General features: G+C 39.8%; 1 protein-coding gene and 2 long non-coding RNA genes across 5 annotated transcripts; 2 read left to right on the forward strand and 1 right to left on the reverse strand.

The window, feature by feature from the left end:
* Positions 1 to 4,216: 4,216 nt before the first annotated feature.
* LOC106098487 (uncharacterized) lies at positions 4,217 to 10,511 on the reverse strand. Its single transcript, XR_001224729.3, has 5 exons — positions 10,396 to 10,511; positions 9,476 to 9,614; positions 5,150 to 6,998; positions 5,014 to 5,069; positions 4,217 to 4,466 (listed from the first exon to the last, which is right to left on the reverse strand). It is a non-coding gene; the product is annotated as an uncharacterized LOC106098487 (long non-coding RNA).
* On the forward strand, positions 4,571 to 7,845 carry LOC102077572 (uncharacterized). Of its 3 annotated transcripts, none has more exons than XR_002056948.2 (3): positions 4,572 to 4,989; positions 5,159 to 5,291; positions 5,846 to 6,669. It is a non-coding gene; the product is annotated as an uncharacterized LOC102077572 (long non-coding RNA). The 3 variants fall into 3 exon arrangements; XR_269964.4 differs by lacking the exon at positions 5,846 to 6,669 and adding an exon at positions 7,352 to 7,845 and having other exon boundaries at positions 4,764 to 4,989; XR_002056947.2 differs by having other exon boundaries at positions 4,571 to 4,989; positions 5,159 to 6,669.
* Positions 10,512 to 12,113: 1,602 nt separating the features above from the next.
* On the forward strand, positions 12,114 to 23,182 carry lrrc40 (leucine rich repeat containing 40). The gene is made up of 15 exons (XM_003448768.5): positions 12,114 to 12,520; positions 14,202 to 14,383; positions 15,039 to 15,112; positions 16,591 to 16,720; positions 16,880 to 17,003; positions 18,575 to 18,714; positions 18,950 to 19,122; positions 19,407 to 19,497; positions 19,816 to 19,861; positions 20,092 to 20,194; positions 20,797 to 20,904; positions 21,035 to 21,145; positions 21,587 to 21,664; positions 22,415 to 22,600; positions 22,824 to 23,182. The coding sequence occupies exons 1-15, from the start codon at positions 12,379 to 12,381 to the stop codon at positions 22,927 to 22,929; spliced, it is 1,794 nt and encodes a 597-aa protein (XP_003448816.1). The 5' UTR covers positions 12,114 to 12,378; the 3' UTR covers positions 22,930 to 23,182.
* The last annotated feature ends 1,058 nt before the right edge of the window (positions 23,183 to 24,240 follow it).

The raw sequence follows: 24,240 nt of genomic DNA on the forward strand, positions 1-24,240 counted from the left end.
AAAACTCCAACTTTATTTCATATTAAAATTAAAATGCCAAAGTCATAAATCTGACAAATAAAATAAAAACAGATTAGCACCATACTGCTCATTATTATTGTACTCACCATCCACCATGTCTTGGCACTGACATCATAACACAACTGCCACTTCACCGAGCTGTCTGCTTCACTGCATCCTCCTGGTGCAGATGACATTGCCATGACAACAGAAAGGAGCAATCAAACCATCAGTTCATGGCTTTTGAGGAAAACAGAGGACTCGATGATAAGTGATGAGCTGCGCTTCCCGTGCTTTTATCTGTATTTCTCAGCCTTTTTCGGATGCAGTCCTGTGTTGTTGTAGTTCAGCTCTGGGTCTTTATACAAAGTTCCTGAGACGAACAGAGCAAGAAGCAAGTGGCAAACTAATGCCCAAACCGTCCAGTATCTAAAATGAAGGGCTTCGATGTTTGGTTTCCAGTGCAACAAAGATTAATGTACATTTGACATATTCAAGAATCCTCTGACATGTGTCGACACTTTGTATTGCTTGTGTATGATATATTCTCCTTGCTCAACAAATCAGTCAAGCCTCAGAAAAACAAAAAGTTAGTTATATTTAGTGCAGTTTTAAATAAACCCTACATTATAAAAGCACAAAAAAAAAACAGCCTTGAACTATATAGGAACCCTGATCCAGCACCGTTTCTCCTCTCTGTCCCACTGGACTCCCACTAAATCCAAAAACTATCAGGCAGAGAATGTCAAAAGTCCCACTCCTCCATGGTCCATTTCCAGTCGTCAGCTTCTTGCATTTCTTTCTTCATACAAAAGCCGAGCTGCTTACCTGTCACGTTCTGTCCCCCACAGCTTCGGGGAAAACCTCAAAATTTGAACTCCAAACAAAACTCAACGTGATATTGTGCTCTTGTCAGTTATGCTTCCCCTGATCATTCCCTCATGTGGCTCCTGACAGTCTCTTCATTTTGGAAAATCAAAATAAATAGGCATTAGTTATTTGTAAGTACTGAATATATTCCTGTATTGCTTTCCCAGGTCCTTTCAGCACCTGTCCAAATCAGCAGTATCTCTACAGAGAGTCCCATTCAAAAAGTTCAATCAAGCTCCATTCTTTCTGACAATTTTAAAGTGGAGGAAAAACAGCAGCCAACAACCAAACCGACAAGCCAGCCACCCCCTTTCTTTATTCCACTGAGTGGGCTGTCACTTTGAAGAGGCGGATTAAGAACTACTAGACACACATGCGGGTACACACATACATCAGATGCTTGTTGCCAGCTGTCTAATCACATACATGTACAAAAACATACACACATTGCTTTTAAAAAACACTAATGTGCAAATAAAAGAAAAATGAGCCAAAAACCCTTTTGGTCGACATGTCCACTGTGACTCAGTGCTCATTTTGAAAAAATGCACTGACCTTTCTCTGTCTCTCACTCGCTCGCTCTCTTTTTATCCAACACCCCCACAGCAGCACGGGCTGGTACAAGGATCCTCAAATCTAACGTCTTCAGTGGTTCATGGAAACATGAAATCCTCTAATGTCCTATCATTTCAAATCTCTCTTATGTTAGGAAGAGCCACTTTCAAGTTATTCCACAATCAAATTATAAAACTCAAGGTGAGAAGAAAAGATGATACGTGACTCTGAGAAGCCAAAGAAAAAATGGATACTAATACTGCTAATACTGAGATTGTTAATACCCTAAATATTTGGGTAATTCACAACTATATAATTACTCCTAAATTTGCTCTGATTCTATTGTTTTGTAGTATGTGAGTTTTCTGTTATGTTTGTTGTGCTGGAAACTCACACCTGCCCATTCTGCTCTGTGTCTCCTCTGTCAGCATGACAAAACGTGTTAAAATTATATGCCAGGACCACGGGAAGAATCTGGTGCCTCATAGCTAAAAGGTCCTGAGTTTGATTCCACCACCTTGCTGTGGAGTTTGCGTGTTCTCCCCGTGTTTGTGTAGGCTATCCAGGTGCTCTGGTTTCCTCCCACAGTCCAAAGACATGTAATTGGTGAGGTTAGGTTAACTGGTGATTCTAAGTAACCATAAGTGTGAATGCTTGTCTGCCTCTCTGTGTTAGCCCCGTGACAGGGTGTACCCCATCCCTCGCCCTATCATAGCTGGGATTGGGCTGCAACCCTGATAAGAAAGAGAACGTGTGTATCGAGCCAGATGGACATAGCTTTGGCCAATACCTAAGTAGCCAGGTGAGTCTGCAGACCCTCAGACTTTGAAGCTTTGATTCCAGCACACCAAGGCCAGTGTACGTGGGCCAGTTCTGAAGCGTTCATTCAAACCATACTATTAGTTTTCCTACTCCACTCCCTTCTTTTCATCACCCATGCATTTTTGTCCCTTTAGGAAATTATGTGCATTTAGGTGTTAATAGTCTTGATCTGCTCTCCCCTGGGCCTTTGTGTTGCCATGCTTGCTAGTTGTAATGTCTATATATTTGTCTTTTTTTTTTTTATCTGTCCACCAAGTCCAACCAGTTTTGGTAAAGCCCGTTACAGGTCTTCTTCCTGTTAAAGGAACTTCATCCTCATAAAAGTTTATTTAGTTATTGGCATTTTCTTTATCTTACTTTATAGCAGATCTTGAGATGACTGTTGATGAACTAATGTTATGTCAATTAAAAATAAATGAGCCAAACTGAACTGCTCAGTATTGTACCTGAACCGAATGCTTCTGGCTTCCCAGGAGCATGGGGCCTAACCATTCTAGAGACCAGTTTTATGTACACAGCCACTCACCCACCCACCTACAACCACACACACAGTCTCAATAGATAGAGAGAGAGATAGATAGATAGATAGATAGATAGATAGATAGATAGATAGATAGATAGATAGATAGATAGATAGATAGATAGATAGATAGATAGATAGATAGATAGATAGATAGATAGATAGATACGCAAACACATGTATTGTAGAAAAAAGTATGTAACACATGAAAATATTACTGATAAGTTTAATTTCAGTGTATGCACAGTCTGCCTGACATGTTATTGGACATCTTTGTGTCATTTCAAATCATACTTCCTTCACAGGGTATTCGAAAGATGTTGCAATTTTCTTTTAAAGTAAATTAACCAATTTACAGTACTACCTCTGCCCTTTGCTGAGCTGCCTTGTCTAGAGGACGGGTGGTTTTTCAGGGTGTGGTGACAGTGCGGTTGACTTAGTGTCTATGTCAGCCCATAGAGTTATAGCCTTACAGCTGAGGGCTTGAGGTCTCCAGATCAGGCCAACCACAGCCCACTGACGAGAAGGTCAATACTCCTCCACCAAATGTCAAACTGCTGTTTTAGGCTTGTCTTAAACTGGCATTATTATTTAGGGTACTATTGTTCTTCCCTGGTCTTTTTAGTAGTTTTTCCCTTTAAATACCTAAATACTACTTCAAATACTAGAGAGGATGAAAACTTACTGAGGGTTTAGCAGTATGAAACAGCCCACCTCCCACCGCACACATGCACATAAATTTAAAACACAATCTTGTAATTACTAGTTCAATCAATCATCTCTAAGGTTCCCACCCCCTCAGTTAATTAGACAATTAACCTCCCTCAGAGGTGTAAACATGCAGCAAATCAGGCATAAACACAGCACTGTTGGTCCACAAAAACAACAGGACATAAAGGGAGTAAATTACAGGTCAGAATAAGCACACACACACACATACACACACACACACAGTCCAGTACCCAAACCCCGGAACAGACCTCACACTTACTGAATGACAGAGCAGAACAAGCCTCTCTTTTCTTGACTTCAAAATCTGCTCTACTTTCTTGCATTCGTGATCGTTGTCCAACAAAATGTAATCTTATGATTCACATTAAACACAATACTTATATATAATCAGCATAGCTGGGATATACAATTCAATTTGGTTTTATTTATATAGCTCCAATTCACAGCACCATTCATCTCAATGTGCTTTATACATTTATATAAGAACACTGAATTAAAACAGATAGCACCCCAACAACAATCTGATGATCGCCTGTGAGCAAACACTTTATAAGAACCTTCAGCATAACCAGGTTCAGGGAGGGGCAGCCGTCTGCCTAGAGAAACAACAAACATACTGATATATATTTTATGTAATAGATCTATATATCAAACATATCTTATTTATATTTGGTTCACTGAGCAGAAACTGAAGTGGCTATACACATGCACTCCAGTTAGTGAAGTTCAGACAGCTTTTGATTTATTTATACAGTGGGGTGGCATGTTGGTGTGGTGGTTAGCACTCAGCAGGAAGGTTCTGGGGCTTTTCTCTGTGGAGTTTGTCTGTTTTCCCCATGTCTACCAGGTCATGTCCATCTAGCTTCCTCTCAAAGACATGCATGCAACAGGCTAGCAACTTCCCAAGGTCAACCTCGCCTCTTGCCCTGTGACAGCTGGGATAGGCTCCTGCCCCCCCGACCCTGAACTGGATGAATAGAAGATGATGGGTGGATTTATACACATACCAGATGTTATCACGGGGAACTTATGAAGTTATTAAAGTAGAAACAAATTTGCAATTAAACAGTCACTTTGGGACAGTGGAAAACAGCGCTCATGAAGCACAGTGGGCAGCAGTACGTGATACACAGATGTAGGGCAATGGGTCTCTTGATCTCTGAAGCCCTTTAACAGCTTATAAAATGGTTAAATGCTTTGGCACCACCTGCTGGATGTTTCCAGTGCTGCTTTAAACAACATTACTCTAGATCAGGCTTGGCCAACTCCAGGACTCGAGTGCCGGTGTCCTGCAGGTTTTAGATCTCACCCTGGGTCACACACCTGAATCAAATGATTAGTTCATTACCAGACCTCTGGAGAACTCCAAGACATGTTAAGGAGGTAATTTAGCCATTTAAATCAGCTGTGATGGATCCTGCAGGACACCGGCCCTCGAGGCCTGGGTTTGGACACCACTGCTCCAGATCAACTCAACTCAAGCAACAAATGTATATGCCCAATTTTGGCAATACCTGAAGGTTTTCAAACACCTCTTCCTCTTCGGGGGGATCTGCCAGCATCCACAACACTGAATTTGGAATAATATGTTGTTTGGTTATCTTTTGAATGGCATGGCTCAAAAGGTGTTAAATGTGTTTATATCTGTACCATTTTTAGCTCCCACTGGTCCACTCCTGCCACCATTGTGCCCTCTTACCATTTTTTCCCCGCTATGGTGACTGTGATGAGGAGGAGCGGTTCAAAGAAAAAGGAGAAGTTTCACAGTCCTGTCAATGGATCGATTGATCTGGTGAATAAAAATAGTTATTTATGGATTAGAGATATATAATGTGCATAGATGACCGTGCTGCATGAGTAACTGAGTTTGCAGTAGGAACAGGAAGCTCACTGTTGTGGTTTGTAGCTGAAGTTACTGGTTAACAAACTTTAACAGATTCAGCTTCTCTACAGTAACTTTTTGAGTTTACCTTCCTACATATACTTCTGTGTCCATCTGCAATTGCATTTCTGTGCAAAAGTGGTTTTTTCTGTGGATGAGGCTTGTTTATATATCAGTGGCATAAATGCTGGAAAGAGACTTATTTTATTTGTTGTTGAGGGTTTTTTCTATTTATTTATTGTTTTAAATTGCTGTATTTAGGGATGTCGGGTATATTGCTGGCATTGACATTAACACACATGCAGTGCTGTGAAAAAGTACCTGCCCCTAAATCTAATAATGTCTTGTGCCACCTTTGGCAGCACAAACTGCAATTAAGCATTTGTGCTAACTGGCGATGAGTCTTTCACATCATTTTGGAAAAATGTGGAACCACTATTCTTTGCCAAAATGTTTTTATTTAGTCACGTTGGAGTCTTTTGGAGGTTGACTTGCTGGTGTATTTTGGATCATTGTCTTAAGCTTCGGGGCATGAACTGAAGCCCAGATATTCTCCTTCAGGATTTCCTGGTAAAGAGCAGAATTCATGGTTCCATTATTTACAGCAAGTCATCCGGGTACTGAAGCAGCAAAGCAACCTGAAACCATTTTTTTGATTCTTGATCAACAGGTCATGGAAATGTGGCAAATATGAAAAAAGAATAAGAAGTCACTAAGTGGGCAAATATTTATAGAAGTTTTGTCTTTTGTAAGATTGGGTTGCTTAGATAGTTATTTTTGCTTTTGCATAAATTTGCTCAAATACATTTATGTAGGATACAAATTATTTAAAATCACAGCTTTCAGTAGGGATGCATAAGAAAATAAAAAGATGATATTGTAAAAAAAAAAAAAGACATAAAAAACATAATCACACCATTTCTTCTTCTTTCATTTATTCTTGATTAACATATGAGGCAGTGGGATTTGGTAGGTCAGGTGTGAGCTCCAGTAGCTCTGGTTAACCAGTAAACCAGTAACCAACCAGACCTAATGCATCATTGTAAATATAACCCTTTAAAACTAAATGTACCATATTTGATTTGTAAAAAGAAAAAAAAAGTAAATTGCAACATTTATTTTTAAAGAACAAAAAGCAAATAAATGCCTGATGTTGCAAATACAACACAAATCAAAACTTAATTTGTTTTGTAAGACGTTTAACATAATTTATAATTCAGCAACGGATTCTATATTGATCAAATATTTGATATAAAATAACTTTAAAATGAATTAGGACATCATCCTATCTTTCTCCATCTGTCAGTGTTGCACAGGAATGTGTTTTTCCTCTCGCTGGAAAATACAGCAACTCTTTATTTAGCTCACAGACACGTTTTGTGAGAAACGGTGCAGAAACACTTTTTGTCTTTGGTGATATATTCTGATATTTGCTCAACCATCAACTTAAAAACTCTTATATTTATAGCAATATTCACTAAATATGGCCATGATAAAAACAAGTGAGTGAGTGTGATTTAGCAGAATCGTGCTCTTCAGTTGGTCATGAACAGCTACAGACTGGTTTGATGAGTTTCAGCTTCATCCGCCCCTGCTGGCTTGTCATAACCATCCTCCCTGCAGAAAAAAGACAGTGATGATCAGACAGGTTATTTGTTTAATCGCTTTTACCTGTAGCTACCTTTGAATACTGTGAGTGATTTCATAATGTAAGAAAGTGCATCCTAATTTATGACTAATGGATGGGAATGCTAGATATTTTTAAAGAAAAACAAGGTTATTAATTTCACCACCAAGTTAACTGGTAATTGTAATGTAGAAGTACAGTTTCTATTGTTACTGTGGAGGCAGGATGTGGTCTGTGGCTTAGCTGCAGGGGAGAGGTGGTACAGTGGTTTCAGGGGCACTGCCAGGGGAGGCTGACTGACCCAGCTGTCAACGATGGTCTCATCATGCCTTACCTATTTCAGTAGCACGCTGGAGCCTGGCAGAGGGAGGACAACACTGGGCTGGCATTGAGAGACAGAGACCAAACGAAGGCGGCTACTGAGGCCTGAAAAGACCTTTGTAAATAAGCGTAGCCCATACACGCAGTCCAGGTACTGGTGAAGATGGTTGAGGAGCTGCCCACTCAGCATGAGGAGATTGAGGCAGTGCATCAGCAACAAGATGAGATGCTACAGACCCAGGCCACGAGACGCAAGCGCGCTCAGAGGATCCACCAGGGAGCTCTCAACCAATCAGCCAATGGTGGCAAGACCATGGCTCCTTGCCCCAAAGAGGAGACTTCGTGGCTCTCTCCATCACCACCTGAGGGAGAGGAGCTGCCCTGTTCAGTTTCTCTCTGCGTCCCTTAATTCTGATTAAAGAATGCGCCAGATTGGACTAGGTTTAATAAACTGATGGGGCAATGACATGTGATGTCTGTGCTGCGCTCAGAGGGATATCACTTTGTTTTAGTTCTTGTGGATTATGCAATGAGATATCTCAAAGCAGCGGCGATGCGTAGCATTTTTGCAAGGAGTGTAGCACAGATGCTGTTTTAGTTCACCTCCTGAGTCAGCATCCTAAAAGAGATACAGACGGACCACGGCCCCTTGTCTCGCACTTTAAAAGAACACTATGAATTATTGGGCTAAAAGTCTATCCGGACCAGCGTCTATCACTTGCACACTGACGGGTCGGTGGGGCATATGAATAAGACTTTAAAGTCTATGACTCATAAGTTCATTTGCAAGGACACAATTGGCATCACTGGCTAGACCCACTATTGTGGTTGTGCATGAGGTGCCCCAGGACTCTGCAGGATTTTCTCCCTTTGTGCTGCTGTTTGGCAGGAAGCCATGAAGGTTGTTTGACTTAATTAAAGAAAATTGGGAGGAAGGTACAGGAAGGCTATTAGTGTTAGGTGCATGTCATTAAGCATCTTAATTCATTTAAAAAATAATATTACAAAAGCTTTGAAATAAAGATTGTCTAGCACACCCCAGGGGGCGTGAGCTCCTGGAATAAACATCATATAGGTTTACAGTTCATCAGCATATTTTATTTTCATTTCAGTAGATTTTCTATTGATTTGTTGCTGTGTAAATCAAACAGCCGTGGATGGAGTACGGCTGCTTCTTCAAGTCAAAGTTTGCTGATCAGGTGCCTGCCAGCTTTTTCCCAGTAAAGGTTTTAATGGTGATTACAGGAACAGTGCTGCTGTTTTGGACGCTAGAGAAATGCACCTGCACCTTGTCTGCAATGGTTCTACCTTTTCACTCTTTGATCTCTGTGTGTGTGTGTGTGTGTGTGTGTGTGTGTGTGTGTGTGTGTGTGTGTGTGTGTGTGTGTGTGGGCGTTGGCCTCCTTGCTCTAGGCAACAGGGCTAGCTTCTTTCTGCTAGAGAGGTTTTATTGTTTTTACTCTTGTTTACTTTTTATTGCTGTTTTGTATTGTAGTAATTCAGTTTTTACATTATTTTATACATTATCTATCTATGTGGTAGTTTGTGCTCGTGCAGCACACTGTGCTTCTGCCTAGAAATAAATGAACTTTAACCCTAATCCTACCCTAAAAATACTGACTAAATGTGAGGTTCGCTTTATATGCTGTGACATCGCTCATCACCGTTGCCTCCACCAGTGTGTGAATGTGAGAGTGAATGAATAGTGGAATTGTAAAATGCTTTGAGGGTCTCGAAAAGCGCTATATAAATGCAATCCATTATTATTATTATTATTATTATTTATAAAGTAAGCTATGCTTGCATTCACTTTTGCTACATGAGATTTCATATTGAAGCAGGGGTCTCCAACTCCAGTCATCGAGAACTACTGTCCTACAGCTTTTAGATGCAACCCTACTGCAACACAACTGAATACAATGGCTGAATTACCTCTTCAGAATGCTGTCAAGTTTGGCAAAGGCCTGGTAACAAGCCATTCATTTGATTCATCTTGTGTTGGAACAGGATTGCATCTAAAAGCTGCAGGACAGTAGCTCTACAGGACTGGAGTTACAGACCCCTGAACTCCATATTTCTTGTGAGAGAGAGAGAGAGAGCGAGAGAGAGAGAGAAACTGTTTTCCTCTTTTTTCCTAAAAACAAACCTTTTCTTAAGTAGTCTTTGAATAACCAGAATAATGAAGACAAGGAGAAGGAAACCAACAACAGCTGTCAGGCCGAGTAGCCAGGGCTGAAGGGACACTGGCTTGGATCCTTCTGTTGCTCTCATGCCATTTTGAACACCTGCACACACACACAGACTTGCATTGTTATTGGGGGGTTTTTCTAATCACTAGATGATATTACACTTCGCACAGATTTCCTGTAAACCTTACCCTAAATGCTTACACTAAACTTAGGTCTACCCTAAGCTTAAACTGATTGTTTAACATCATAGTTTAAAGTATGGGTCCTTCTAGATGAGTCCTCAGTGTGTACAGAGAATTATAATGACATGTGTGATATCAATGCATAACTGTAAATAAAGTGAAAACCGATTTAAATTAATTTGTATTAATATGTTTTTAATGACATAATCTTTTTTTTTATTATGAATTTGAAGTTTACAATCTATTCATTTAGATAGACCTGGTAATTATATGTAACCTGGTGAAAGCAGTTTGTAGGAATAATTGTTCTTTATTTATTAAATTCCTACAGGTTCATACCGCAGTGCAACAGGGGTCCCATATGTGACCTCTTCAATCATTAATGAACAAAATATGGAAACAGGAAGTTGAGTAACAAAGAAAACACATTTTATGGTACCACAAAGTGCCAAAGTTAGACAGATTGGTGTTTCACAAGAACAAGCATTTTAGTGTTTAAGGACGCCAGGTTAAAATAAATCAAGTAAATAAACAATGACCTAACGTCTGAGCTGTAAACAGTATAGGAGATAAAAGAAAATCAGACACACAGACGCACATATGTGTAGACAGCAAGACGATATAAGCCACACTTGTTTGTAGTAAGAAATAGAGAATTATATATGACTTCAAACAGAAGGCGGAACATGTTTTACCTCTGTCAGCTAAGCAGATGGTGGCACACAGCAGCACGCATGACAAAAATATTTTCATTCTGAATTCAGACCCAGTCGATCCAACGGCTCACTAGAAGTGGGACTCCAACTCACCTGGCTTTCTGAGAAAACACATGCACCTAACACTAACTGGGGTCAAAGTTCACAGTCCACACAGATAATATCACAGAAAGTTATTGTGCTATTACATTTCAGCATTTTCACACGGTTCATGTATTGCCATAGGCCTCATAAGGGGCAATAGTTAATTAGGCGAGCAATTCTGAGTAAAAATCACAGGGTCATTACAAAGAATCTGAATATACTGAAATATTTTATAGCTTTAACAGCAGCAGTTTAACTTGATTCCTGAGCCTAAACTATCCAAGTGGCATTCTGGGCAAAACAAACAAACGAAAGCGCTTCTTTCTCCACTAACATAATAATCTGGGTATGCTATTTAAGAGAATGAAACAAGTAGGAGTTAGGTAAGCAAAGGAAAGCAGAGGACAAGAAAAAAAGGTGTGCCATTTTTATGGAAATTGCCTACTGAGAATTGCTTTGCTCAACATTAAAGTTGCTGAGAAAATCTTCAGTAATCCGATATGTCTGTGTCCTCATGGAAGATTTAACAACAACTCAAAGAGATTAGATTTAAACTCATGAATAATCTTTGGGCTCTCTGTTTTCAGTCTAATGTCTGATTTGATCATTCAAAGACATTAGTGAATGTTTTTTAGGATATTTCCTTTGTGGATGGATGTATACACCGTGTGTACATCTATCTTAGAGTCTCAGAGCTTATCCCAGCTGCTATGTGACGAGAGGCAAAGTACAAACTGTAGCACAGCTGCCGGCAATTTAGAGTCATTAATCTAACCTAACTCCAATTACCTCGGGAGGAAGCTCCAGAGAAAACCCACGCTGGAGAGACCCACGGCGAGAACATGCAAACTCCACACATAAAAATCAGATCATGATGGAAAGCTAGATGGTGGATTCGAACCCAAGACCAGAGATGGGGTTTTTGATGCTGACGTTTCCTCACTGTGTCGAGCTCCCAAAGCACAGATGTTTCGAAATACTGCTCTGAAGTGGAGTATTACTGGTGCTCTGATGGTTTTCAGATTGTTTGTGCCAAAAAAGTGATTTCCAGTATTTAAACTGCTGAAAATAATTTGTTGTCCTTTAATATGTGAAACATATGTCAAATCTATCCCTCATGGATGATATCAAATCACAAACAACATCCCTGTCACAAGGTAGAAGCTGTAATCAGTTTTTTGGCAAAGTGACTTGTATATATTGCTTATTTGTCTAGTTAAAAAGTCTTGTTGACATTAAAAATGTCTTTTTGAAGAGACCTGACCAAGAAAGCAGCAGAAATGGCAACAAGTATAACAATAGTCCTATAAAGATATTTTAAGTGGCCAAACACTAATCCCTACTAATCACTACTCAGGACCTTTTTACTGTGCTAACCTACACACCTTAAATGCTATGTCATAATCAATATAATAATCATATTAATTTTTTTAGCCTTTCTATTGAAATCTAGCTGGCTAGTATCCATCAGACATCTGTGTCCAGGAGGATGTAAGCTCACGATCCCTGTATGTCCGTCACTGAGGCTTTGATGCAATATAACTGCAGCTGGAGCTGAACTCCTGAACATTTAGCGCCCCCTGTTGAACTCTTTGATATGGCAGCGTGTGTAACCTGAACGTCTGAAATACTTCCAGACCACATCAAGCCAGAGTTTGATTCGTAGATTTTTAAGTTTTAAAGGTCACTTGTTCGTGTTTAAAGGATATTTTCTTTCTTTTGCCACATAAATCGATTGATTAGAAGACAAAGTGTGAATGAAAGACTTTTATTCTGAAGGATCTTAAACGGAAACGCTTTTAGTTTTGGCGGAAGGCTATGGGTGGGTGAGGTGCTGAGGTTAAACATCAGCTGAGTTCAACGCGGGTTTATTTCACCATGTCTCGATTCAAAGGGGGGTGTAAGGATTCTCTGGCGGGCTTTAAGGTGCAAACGGCAGAGCCGACTGTTCCGTACGGCCTGCTGAAGGCGGCCAGGAAGAGCGGGCAGCTCAACCTGTCCGGCCGAGGACTGAAAGAAGGTAATTTTATGTTAGCTCACACATACAGCACCACTAAAAGACCAGATCTGCCATTGATTTAATAAAAAAAAAGTAACATAATAATAATAATAATAATAATATTAATATGACTACAAGTTTAATTCCTCCCTGGACTACTATATATTTATATATAGTATAAATATATATTTTGACTTATATACTGAACAAACTGAACCTTGATATTCCCATATTGCTCATGTTTGAACACTGACACATGATTCTGCCTGTTTTCAAAAAGTATATTTTAAGCCAGTGTAAATATATATATGTACACTGTCTCTGCTTAATGTACACTGCTTGTTAATGTAAATATGTAATCAACCGACCACATGGCAGCAACCCATTTATTCATGTAGACAGGGTTAAGACGACGTGCTCGAGTATAAATAGGGTATGAGAATGGGGAAGAAAGGGGATCTAAATGACTTTGAAAGTGGGAGAATTGTTGGTGCCAGTCTGGCTGGTCAGTATTTCAGACACTGCTGATCTGCTGGGATTTTCCTGCACAACCATCACTGGGGATTACAGAGAATAGTCTGACAAAGAGAAATGTCTGGTGAGCAGCAGTTATCTGGGGAAAAATGCTTTGTTGATGCCAGAGGTCAGAGGAGAATGGTCACAACACTTTGACCTGTTAGGAAAGCAACAGCAATTTTAAAAAAAAAAAAAAAAGTTGGCTAACAAAGTTAGACAGATAAGGCTGAAATGGTTTGGACATGTGCAGAGAATGAATAGTGTGTGTATATATTTGTTGAATGATGATGAAGATGGAGCTGCCAGGCAGAAGGAAGAGCTTTATAGATGTAGTAAAGGAAGATATGTAGAGGGTTGGTATGGCAGAGGATGCTGGGTGAGATGGAGGCAGATGATCCACCGTGGCGACCTTCTAAAAGGTAGGCCCAGCCGGATGAAATTTATTGTTCTTGTTGCTGTTGCAAAGGTTAAGATGAAACCTGGGGTCCAGGAATTTATTGGCTTTGTTACTTCGTGACTAGTACCATGTTGTGCATACCTTCATGGCAATGGTCTCTTTCCACAAAAAATCTACACTGGCCTTTGTTGTGTCAGGTGAATGGTAAATGGCCTTTATTCATGCTTATACATGCTTAATTTCCCCTTGGGGATTAATAAAGTATCTATCTATCTATCTATCTATCTATACAACTTACCTCATTCATCCATTCACACAAGCTTAGGTTTATGGTTTGTCTAAGTAAGCGCTTTCTAACAATTGCACACATTCATATTCCGATGGATTCATCGGAGAGCACACAGGGTTAGTATCTTGCCCAAGGATATTTGGCATGGGAGCAGCCGGGGATCGAACTTCCAACCTTGCGATTAGTAGATGACCTGTTTTAGCTAGTGAGCTACAGGCACCCCTTTTTTTCACTATTATTATTATTGTTATCATCATCATTATTATTATTATTATTATTATTATTATTATTATTATTATTATTATTATTATTATTATTATTATTGTTGTGATCATGGGAGCATAAACCTTTTTTTACTTTCATGTTGTAGGCCAGTTATATGAATGAAAAAGTGTTATGGTTGGGGTTAGGCAAGTAAAAATTAGGCCTGAGTCTCCAGGACATGAAATGAATTTAATGTCACTGATACTGCATAGAAACCCTAGTAACACGTGGCTCAGTTCCCCAGAACGTCTTTCGTCTAAACATCGACACACCAGAGGAAGCCCAGCAGAATGTGTCCTTTGGAGCAGCAGATCGCTGGTGGGAGCAGACAGACCTCACAAAACTACTGCTCTCATCCAATCAGATTACATTATTGTCAGATGACATCAGACTGCTGCCTGGACTGACTACACTGGATGTAAGTAGTAGAAGCCTCAATCAACAAGTTAGCTGAGTGTATGTCTATTATTTATGTGTGTGTGTGTGTGTGTGTGTGTGTGTGTGTGTGTGTATATACACATATATATTTTTTTCTCATGTTTTTTTTTTTTCTTCCCCTCAGTAATAAGCTAATTGCTAATGCTGTGTTAGTCAGAGACAATACATTCGATTAACCTAACAAGGCAGTAAAGCTATGGTGAACAAAAGCTGATTAGAATTTGACATGGAATCATTTTTAATCTAAAAATGTTTCCAGCATATATTTCTGTTTTTAAAGGGTAAATGGACTGATTCTTATATAGCTCTTTTCTGCTCTCCCGGAGTACTCAAAGCGCTCTATACAACATGCCACATTCACCCAATCACACCAATTCTCACAAGCACTGTCTCTATTAGTGCTTTCTAACTACTTGTGATACTGTCTAAAAGCTACCAGCAAAGATCAAAACTTTTTTATTGTACCAGGCTGTAAACAGGACTGTATGGGGAATTGTCTCAGAATTTAAAACTAGCCTCAAGTGCTGATTAGAGTACATGCAGTTTTCACCTATGAAAATTAATGCTTGGCGAGCATGGGATGATGACTTCAAATCTAGCTAATAAACAAAAAATGTCAACTTTTGTTTTGGCAGCTACATGACAACCAGTTGAGTAGTTTACCCAGTGCTTTGGGAGAACTGCAGAATCTTCAACAGCTGCGACTCAGGTACACACACACACACACACCATAAGTCCATAATCCTAATGGAAAAGAGAAATCTGAAAAAGTTTGTGCACACTCATAATACTCCAATAAAATGTCTTATGTTACAATACTGTGCAACAGCCACTCCAGTTTGTTTATATTTTGCTAGGAAAATAGATGTAGCGGTTTATTGAAATGTGCAGATACACATGGAAATACAGTATGTAAGGCAAAACCAGAGTTTGTACAATTCTAATGTGTTTGAAAGTCAGTATGTGGTATGACCACATTTTATTTTACAGCCCAGCCTGAACTCTGGTACTCAACCACAGTCTGGACTACGGTTCAGTGGGTTAGCGCAAAAGCAATCTACCTGTAGAGTGTGTTTTTTGCTGGAGGCCGTGTACAGACTATGCAGTATACCCGGTCTGCTGACCAGTCTTGTGTCCACTCGAGCCACAGAGGGAGTATGTAATCAGTTCTGTTAGTTTGTCCACAGTCCAGTTTCCAAGATGTCATTTTCAAATTCAGGTTAGGTTGCACCAAATATGTAAAGTAAAAACTTTCATTGCCCACAATTTTTTATGTATTGTTTTCAAACTTCACAGTAGTAGACTAGGCCTTGGATAACATGAATACCTAGGTTAGCTAAGGCGAACTAAAAAACATTTCAAGAAACCATATCAAGTCATATGTCGTGTGAAAGTGCATGGAAAGAGCTGTACACACTTTTATGATGGACCACAATGTCACAATAGATCTTAAACTCTCAAGTTTGTACAGCTTATGGAAGCCAAAGATTTCAGCCACGTCTGCTTCAATCATATGGGTAAAGCTAAAATACACCATTTTATGATGTAATCCTTCAAGGTCAAAGGTCAGGGTCACACGAGTTAAGAAAAAGCTTTAGTTTCTGTTGGATCAACGCCAAACTTCAAAACAATATATTAGTCATTGGAGGACAAAACATCGTTTTCTTTGTTTGAGCTCTTTAATGTTTCGTTTAACTTTTCATTATCATACGTACAATAGTACAATGAAATTGTAGCACGGTCCCACAGCGGCGCTAAAAGAGAGATGAGCAAAACACAGTAAATGAAGACTATAAATACAGAATTTGCTGGAGCTATCAGTTATTTTAGTAATAGAGTGTCCTATTGATTATTCCACCTGTTCATTGCATAAGAAATACTTGTGCCTTATTAATGAGTAATAATAAATATTCAAAAGAGAAAACACTGCAGGTCTTTCATAAATGAGGTCTTCATTGATTTCTATTTTAGAAATTGCAATGCTTTAATAATTTAAGTGCATTAAACATCTGTCAAAAAACAAATGTAGTATTTACATGCATTTAAGTGTGCAAGTGAAAGAGAGGGTTTGTCTCTGCAATCCTTTAAAAAAGCACGCAGTGGCTGCAGTGAAGAAAAGTGAGCATATCAGCATTCTGAAGTTGGCAATAACTAGTGATCTGTTGTGTTTTCGTTCTATGTGGCCAGTCATAATCAGCTACACTCATTGCCAGTTGAGATGTGTACTCTAGAGAACCTCCGTAGCCTCACACTGCAGCAGAATCTGCTGGAGAACCTGCCAGAGGATCTGGGACAGCTCGTGAACCTCACAGAGCTGGTAACTAATGCATAATGCATGCACTCTAGTGTGTCTTACTCCCTCTGCTGTATTGGAAATGTATTGAGAATCCATTTATTTCCCAATTAAAACAAAGTGGAATGAAAGACTGAAATGGAATGATGGTCAATTTCTGTCCATCCTGTTGAACGATTAAAGGACGTGTCCAGCAACCAGCTGAAGAGCCTCCCCTCCAGTTTCGGGTGTCTCGTCAGTTTGCAGAAAGTGAACCTGTGTCACAACCAGCTTAGCGGTCTCCCAGACAGCCTAGCCCGGCTCACAAGTAAGAGTTGCAGAAGTGTTTACAAATAAGTTGTGAATGAGAAAGCATTTGTTCCAAGTTCCAGCTTAACAAATTATTCCAGCAGCTCGCAGGTTGGCGACCACACCGAATAGATGTTTATAAAAAGAATGCAATAATATGGATTTGACATAAAATATGCACTGAAGTATAAACATCTATGTATGCATATGACCACAGCCTTATAATTAATAGTCTGATAGACATCAAGATGACCAGAAACAGGCGAGGATCAGGAGAACAAACAGCCACCGGTGGCAAATGTATTTGTGGTTTGAGGGGAAACGGTAGAGAACTGGGCAGGTGTTTTGTTTAGTGAAGGACCCTAGCTAATGTTAGCTAATGCTGTTTTATTAAACAATAACATAAATTCTGTGCATATTAAGATATAACATAATTGATTTTGTTTACTGTTGGGGAGTTGGTGCTTATCTAAAAGATGAGGATCAGCTGCTATAAAGCATATGACAACAGATGAGGTGGATCAACAGGCCAAAGCTAAGCTACCAGTTATAGCTACACTAACATTATAGCAACTCCATCCATCCATTTTGCTTCTCTTATCCTTTTCAGGGTCGCGGGGGTGCTGGAGCCTACCCCAGCTGTCTTAGGGCGAGAGGCAGGGTAGACCCTGGACAGGTCGCCAGTCTGTCGCAGGCACAACCATTAGCACTCACATTCACTCCCGCATTCACACCTATGGGCAATTTAGTGTTTTCAATTAACCTATCCCCACTAACTATTAACTATCATAGCAACTCATTTAAAGTTAATATTAAAAGCATAGACAGGACAGTTTGCGTTTTTCATTTTGCTGAATTTAGCTGATATTTGCTCCCACTGGCGCTCATATTAGAAAGTACAAGCAAGTGAAGAGAGGGAGTGTGACAGAGGGCAATGTTTGATGCTCACATTCACACCTATGGCAGACTTCGATGTTTAGATCAGTTGCATTAAAAAAAAACAATAGTTCATGAAGAGCCTCTTTTTTTTTTTTTTTAAATTTCATTGTCCTTCTGAAAAATAAACAACAGCCCCAATGACGATTTTTGCGGTCGTGCTGGTCATTGTAGTTTTGGATTTTGAATGAATATCCAGCAAAGCTGCAACACCATCATGGCTCCTCCTCTTGTTTCCTTCTTGTAAATGCACCCTCAGGTAGAACAATGGTGCAGTAATCAGCACGGACACCTTATAGCAAGGTTCTGTGTTTAAATCTTGGCTTTATATTTATTTCTGGATAAAACAATAGTGTCATTTTATGTCTGCCATACAACAGAAAATATTAATATAAGACAAACTCGTGAACGAATATGTCTGAGTAGTACAGTTGAGTTTTATTTTGGGCAGCTCTCGCTGTATTTTTATGTTTACTACAAGCTGGCCAATAGTTCACCAAGATGTGGGTGGAGGGACTTTGAGGTGTTCAATGGTCCAACAAGTTATTTCTTTGACATACACCAAGGCCCTGAAATAAGATGGGCATGTCAGCAGCTGAAAGTTGTGTTACTTTTTCTGGCTTTTTTTTTTTGAACTCTGGTTTGATTTGGCAGATGTTAAGCTGCTGGACTGCAGTGACAATCAGCTGACTGAGATTCCTGCAAGCCTATCAGAGATGCTCGCTCTGGAGCAGCTTTACCTTAGACATAACAAGCTCCGCCTCCTCCCAAAGCTCCCTGCACCTGCGCTCAAGGTATTAACAGCAAAATGATGTTCCAAGAATTAAAACTCCTTTGTGGTGTGAGTGATGCTGACGTATTAAAGCAATGACCAAATCGCTCTGTGCGTCTGGTACTCTGGCAGTGCAGAAAGATGTAACTGTGTGTGTGTGTGTGTGTGTGTGTGTGTGTGTGTGTGTGTGTGTGTGTGTGTGTGTGTGTGTGTGTGTGTGTGTGTGTGTGTGTGTGTGTGTGTGTGTGTGTGTGTAGGAGTTATATGTGGGGAACAACCAAATTGAGCAGTTGCAGACGGAGCAGCTATCCTGCCTGTCTGCCATCTCTCTTCTGGAACTCAGAAACAACAAGATCAAAATAGTCCCTGAGGAGATCACTTTACTGAGTACGCTAACACGCCTTGACCTCACCAACAATGACATTACCAGGTAAGCCTTCAGTATGATGACACCCTGCTCAGTAAACCGTTTATACCTGCAAGCAGCCAGGATGTGACTGAATTCAGTTGGTAGCAAATATAATCACTGCTCTACACTGAGAGCAGCTGCATCAAGTTTCTAGTGCCATTAGTCTGAATTTATGCCTAATTTGTATTTTATTCTTGTATTCTTTATTTCAAGTATTTCTTGATGTTATATCTGAAAGGTGTCTACCTTTTCAGAGTCAATCCTAGCAGGTAGATTTTCATACGAATAATATTTTGTCCTGTCAGCCTTCCAGCGTCTCTCAGCCTGCTGCCCAACCTGAACGTGCTGCTGTTGGAGGGAAACCCTCTGCGAGGAATCAGGAGAGACATCCTCTCTGTAGGTGACACATGAGGACTCAAATGCAGAGTATGCATGGTAAAACAGAGGAAAGGAAGAGAGATGGAAACATGGCAGCTGAATATGTAAAAACACTGAAATCTGAATTTACAGGATCATATAGAAAAGTTATAATGCAACATGAATTCCAGAAAAGTTGGAATGTTCTTTAAATTTAAAAACTAAAAGACTTTTAAATCACATTAAATAATATTATCTTTGAGTAATTCATCATATCATGAACATAATACAGTACAGTACATAATATCATGAAAATATTCAGAGAATCTGGAGAAACGTTGTTGTCTTTTCTTACAGAAAGGAACCGGTGAACTTCTGAAGTATTTGAGAGGAAGAGTTAAAGGTAAAGTTGTTTTTTGCCCTACCTGTATATGTAAATGGGATACTAACTAGTAGTTATGCTACATAAATGAAGTTGCTAACATCTTACTAATACCTTAATAATGCTGAGTAGTGTGACAGTATTATGAAGTGCTATCAATGCTTTAGTTCTTCTTATCGTGGGTGCTAAAATCTACAGCTTCTGCTGTCCTTACATAATCTTTTCAATGTGTTTATGTTTGTTTTTTGTAGAGGAGCCTGAAAAAACAGATGGAGGAGATACAGCTATGATGTTACCCAGCCAGGCCAGGGTCAATGTGCATGACATTAAAACTCTCAAGCTGTTGGCATACAGGTTAGTGATATAGACTGGTTTCTGCACGTATTGCCACAGGAACGTGCATGTACTCTGTCAGGAAATCAGAAAACTATACTCACCAGGCTCTTTGTGCTGGTTTTTATCTTTGCTTTGTACTGTTGGCTTTGTCTTCTTACCTAAATACTAAGAGAAAGATCGTATGCGTGTCTTCATCAGGAATAGGGGTTTGTGTTGGTGTGTGGGACTTTAGCCTCAGGCTTATAGTGTTAAATGGTGATTACAGGTCATTTTATGGAGAAACACAAAAGTAATGTAACGAGTAGTGTAACAAATGACTGGCTCATGGGAGTAATTAAGTAACGTACGGCATTACTTTTAATGTTCTGTGTAATGATGACCGCATCATGCAATCAATTTGCAGAATGTAAAGTCTGTGAAGTCTGTGCAGTTTAGTTATGGTGGTAGCTCACAAAGTAGAGCCAATGACGATCGATACGGGAATGGATAGTCAATCAAGTGGATTGAAGGGATATTGACAATGAAATTGCTAAATTCTTATCAATTCCCATGCCTAATAATTATTGGTTATTACAGTATATTTACGCTAAATACTCCAATGTGAATGTGTTTGTGACCAGTGACAAGCAAGCAGGGAGTATCCCAGAGGAGCTGTTTGATGCTGCAGCTGATCAGAGCATTGCTACAGTTAACTTCAGCAAAAACCAGCTGACTTCAGTTCCTCCCAGGTACATGCACACTCCCTTGCTCTTTCTGTCTCACACACACACAGAGCATCACTGTGTGACAGACAGTAAGCCCCAACAAAAAGCCATTTTAATGCAGATGATTGCAGACTAATCACACTTCTGTCTGCAGGCTGCTGGAATTCCAGTCTTCGCTGTCAGAAATCAATCTGGGTTTCAACAGACTGATCAGCTGTTCACCTGACATCTGCAAGTTACTCCAGCTTACACACATCGATCTCCGGTACGCAGACACAGCCGACACTCAGATATGGACAGAATTTATTTCGGGAAGCTTCCATTTATTATATAATATGCAAATTTTGAGTCAAAGTACAGAAAGGACGGAAATCCACCGCATCATTCGTGTGTGTGTGTGTGTGTGTGTGTGTGTGTGTGTGTGTGTGTGTGTGTGTGTTCTTTTGCTTTTGTTTTGTTTTTTCCCTTCCAAATCAGCAGTGCTGCAGACCCATTTCACACACCACATCATTGCAAACCACTGCCAACATTTTAGCTCTGGAGTCTCCCGTCCTGTCCTGTCCTGTTTAAATTAAGCTATAATCTGACATTACATAATAATGGGTGTTATTTTTAGTACTAGTCAGTAAGACATATGAAACTTCTGAAAAGGGAAGGGTGGAGTGTTAATATTTGATGCTGTATTTGTTTCTTTTGTTTGTTTTAGGAATAATCAGCTGAGTGATTTACCGTCTGAAATGCAGAACTTAACTAAACTACGTTCCATTATCCTCATTTACAACAGGTAACTTAACTCCACATTGCAGCCCCATCATCCAGCTGCCATTTTTTCATCACACCCCACACACACATAAGCAGCTGCTCGAGGGAGCAGCCACAGCAGTCCCAGTGCCTTACTTAGATTCCTCCTTGATGTCTGATCAGCTCTGAGGCGATCCTGACATGGCTTGCACATTACTCCATAAAGCACTTCAGTGCTGTTAGCTGCAGTTGTAATGTGTGTTGTGATGTTCCATATACAGCTTGTGATCCATTGCAAGACCTTCCCTTTACTGACCTTTCTGAGCACCACATCTAAGCACTAAATAAAGAAGAGTGTGCAGGATGTAAAATTGGAACTCAGTGGGATGTGATCTAAACCTCTGCCCTTAGCAGCTTAGCATGAAGCATCCATTGTTGTCTTACTCGATCCGATTCCACAAGGGATGTCAGCTGACATGTTGATTCCTGCCTACAGTATGTTGTACAGTTTGGACCTCAGAATATGATGCTGTGCATTGAAAATGAAGTTAATCAATCACAGACTAGACAATGATCCTCTGCTCACATAAAACTAATAAGAAAAATATGTTATCGTCATGGTCTTAGCTACAAATCGCTGCACATTGTTGTCACTCTGCGAGAACACTGAAGAATCCGGCCTCCTCGCTTTTTGGGTCATAAACTGTAGGTAATGGAGCACATGTACAGTGGTTCAGTAAGTTGGACTGTCTGACCTGTGTTTGTGTACTCGGTGTATTTCTGTTGCTCACAGGTTCAAATCCTTCCCTGACGTCCTGTATGAGACCCTTTCTCTGGAGACTATATTGCTTGCCAATAACCAGGTGTGTGAGGTAGATCCTAGTCGTCTGATGAAATTGACTCATCTGTCAACACTAGATCTGGCAAACAATGACCTGCTCAACATCCCTCCTGAGCTGGGCCTGTGTACCACCCTCAGGTAAGGACCTGACTCATTATTTATTGTATTTTTTTTAAGTGAGATCACTTTATCCTGCTGGATAAAACAGATGCTGACAACGTTTATCTTTGAGGACATAATTTGAAGTTATAAATGACAATATATCCTACTGTTATTGTCAGCATGTCGCAAAATGTTATATTCCTGTAAGATGTACATGAAATTCCTCACAAACTGAGTTGAATTTGGTGTTGTTCCTCAGGTGTCTGAGTCTGGAGGGAAATCCTTTCCGCACACCCAGAGCAGCAATTGTGGCCAAAGGAACAGATGCACTGATGGAGTATCTGCGCAGCCGCATACCAACATGATTTGTGACCGTGTTTGAAGGAGAGCACTACCACCACCGTGATCAAGACGTTTAAATGCAATCTTTTTTTAATTTTTTCACACATCTATGAAAAATGGATGTTTTTTGAAGATGTTAAGGATAATAAAAGAAAACCATTGATCTGTTTTTGTTTTTTCCATGGATGCGAGTCAGAATAGGATTTATATTGTTCGCTATTCTGCAGGTGCTGCTGAAAAGTAGCACTTCTCCAAATAAAGTTGTTTTGCTTATGATTGTGACTGGTGTGAATTTCGTAACATATTAAGTGCAGCTCGTTGTCAGATCAGTTCTTTTTCCCTCATTAATCTACATTTACATAACAGAAAACACCTTTCAGTGTAAATTCATTTATAAAAACAGCTGATATGTCCAATATAGTCTTTTTTACCCTTCAGCTGTAAAAGACTGATAGGTATTGTTGTCACCCTGCCAGGCCGGCGTGTAATGTGCACATCCAAGTTTGTGAAAGCAATAACTCGAGAAAGATTTTGAGGATTTTGAAATTCATACCATAGTAGGGGTAAGGGTAAAAAATCACCACAGTATTGTATCATGATATGTTGTGTAGTAATATATCAATACAGTGACACAAAATATGGGATTTTATTAAATACTGTGAAGAATGAAGCTACTTAGGACTTGGCATGTAAGACTGCAACTCTGAATAGTCATGTTTTTGGGCATTTGATAAATTTGTTCAGATTTCTAGGAATGAGAGCTGCGCCGTCCACAGTAGGATCGATTCCATCTCTCCTAACAAGACCAGGTTTTCCCCAGAAAGTTTCCCAATTAGCTATAAAGCCCACAAAATTTGGGGGGCAGGTTCCTTCCTGTTAAAGGGGAGTTTTTTCTTTCCTACTATCACCAAGTACTGAAAAGGAGTCATTTGATTGTTGGGTTTCCTCTATTAGTGTAGGGTCTTTACCTTACAGTTTAAAGTATTATGAGGCGACTGTTGTTGTGATTTGGCGCTATACAAATAAAACTGAATTGTTCCATGTTCTATGTTGTTCCATCAATCAGCTCCGCTAGAGGTCTCTTACTTTTTAAAGGTATTCCTTCCTCCCCCACCATCACCCACTACTTGCTCACAGGGGATCTGCCTGAGTGTAGTGAACTGGCACTATATATAAATGGCACTATAAAAACTGAAGTGAACTAAATAAAAAGAGTATGACAACCTAAGTATGCATAAAGTAAGTTTGCATAAAATGCATCCATCCACCCATTTATTTTCTTCCAGGGCCATGTACATAAGCTCAGACACCCCTCTCCCCAGTCACCTCCTCCA

The sequence above is a fragment of the Oreochromis niloticus genome, linkage group LG17 (genome assembly GCF_001858045.2).
Source record: "Oreochromis niloticus isolate F11D_XX linkage group LG17, O_niloticus_UMD_NMBU, whole genome shotgun sequence".
Taxonomy (NCBI): Eukaryota; Metazoa; Chordata; class Actinopteri; order Cichliformes; family Cichlidae; genus Oreochromis; species Oreochromis niloticus.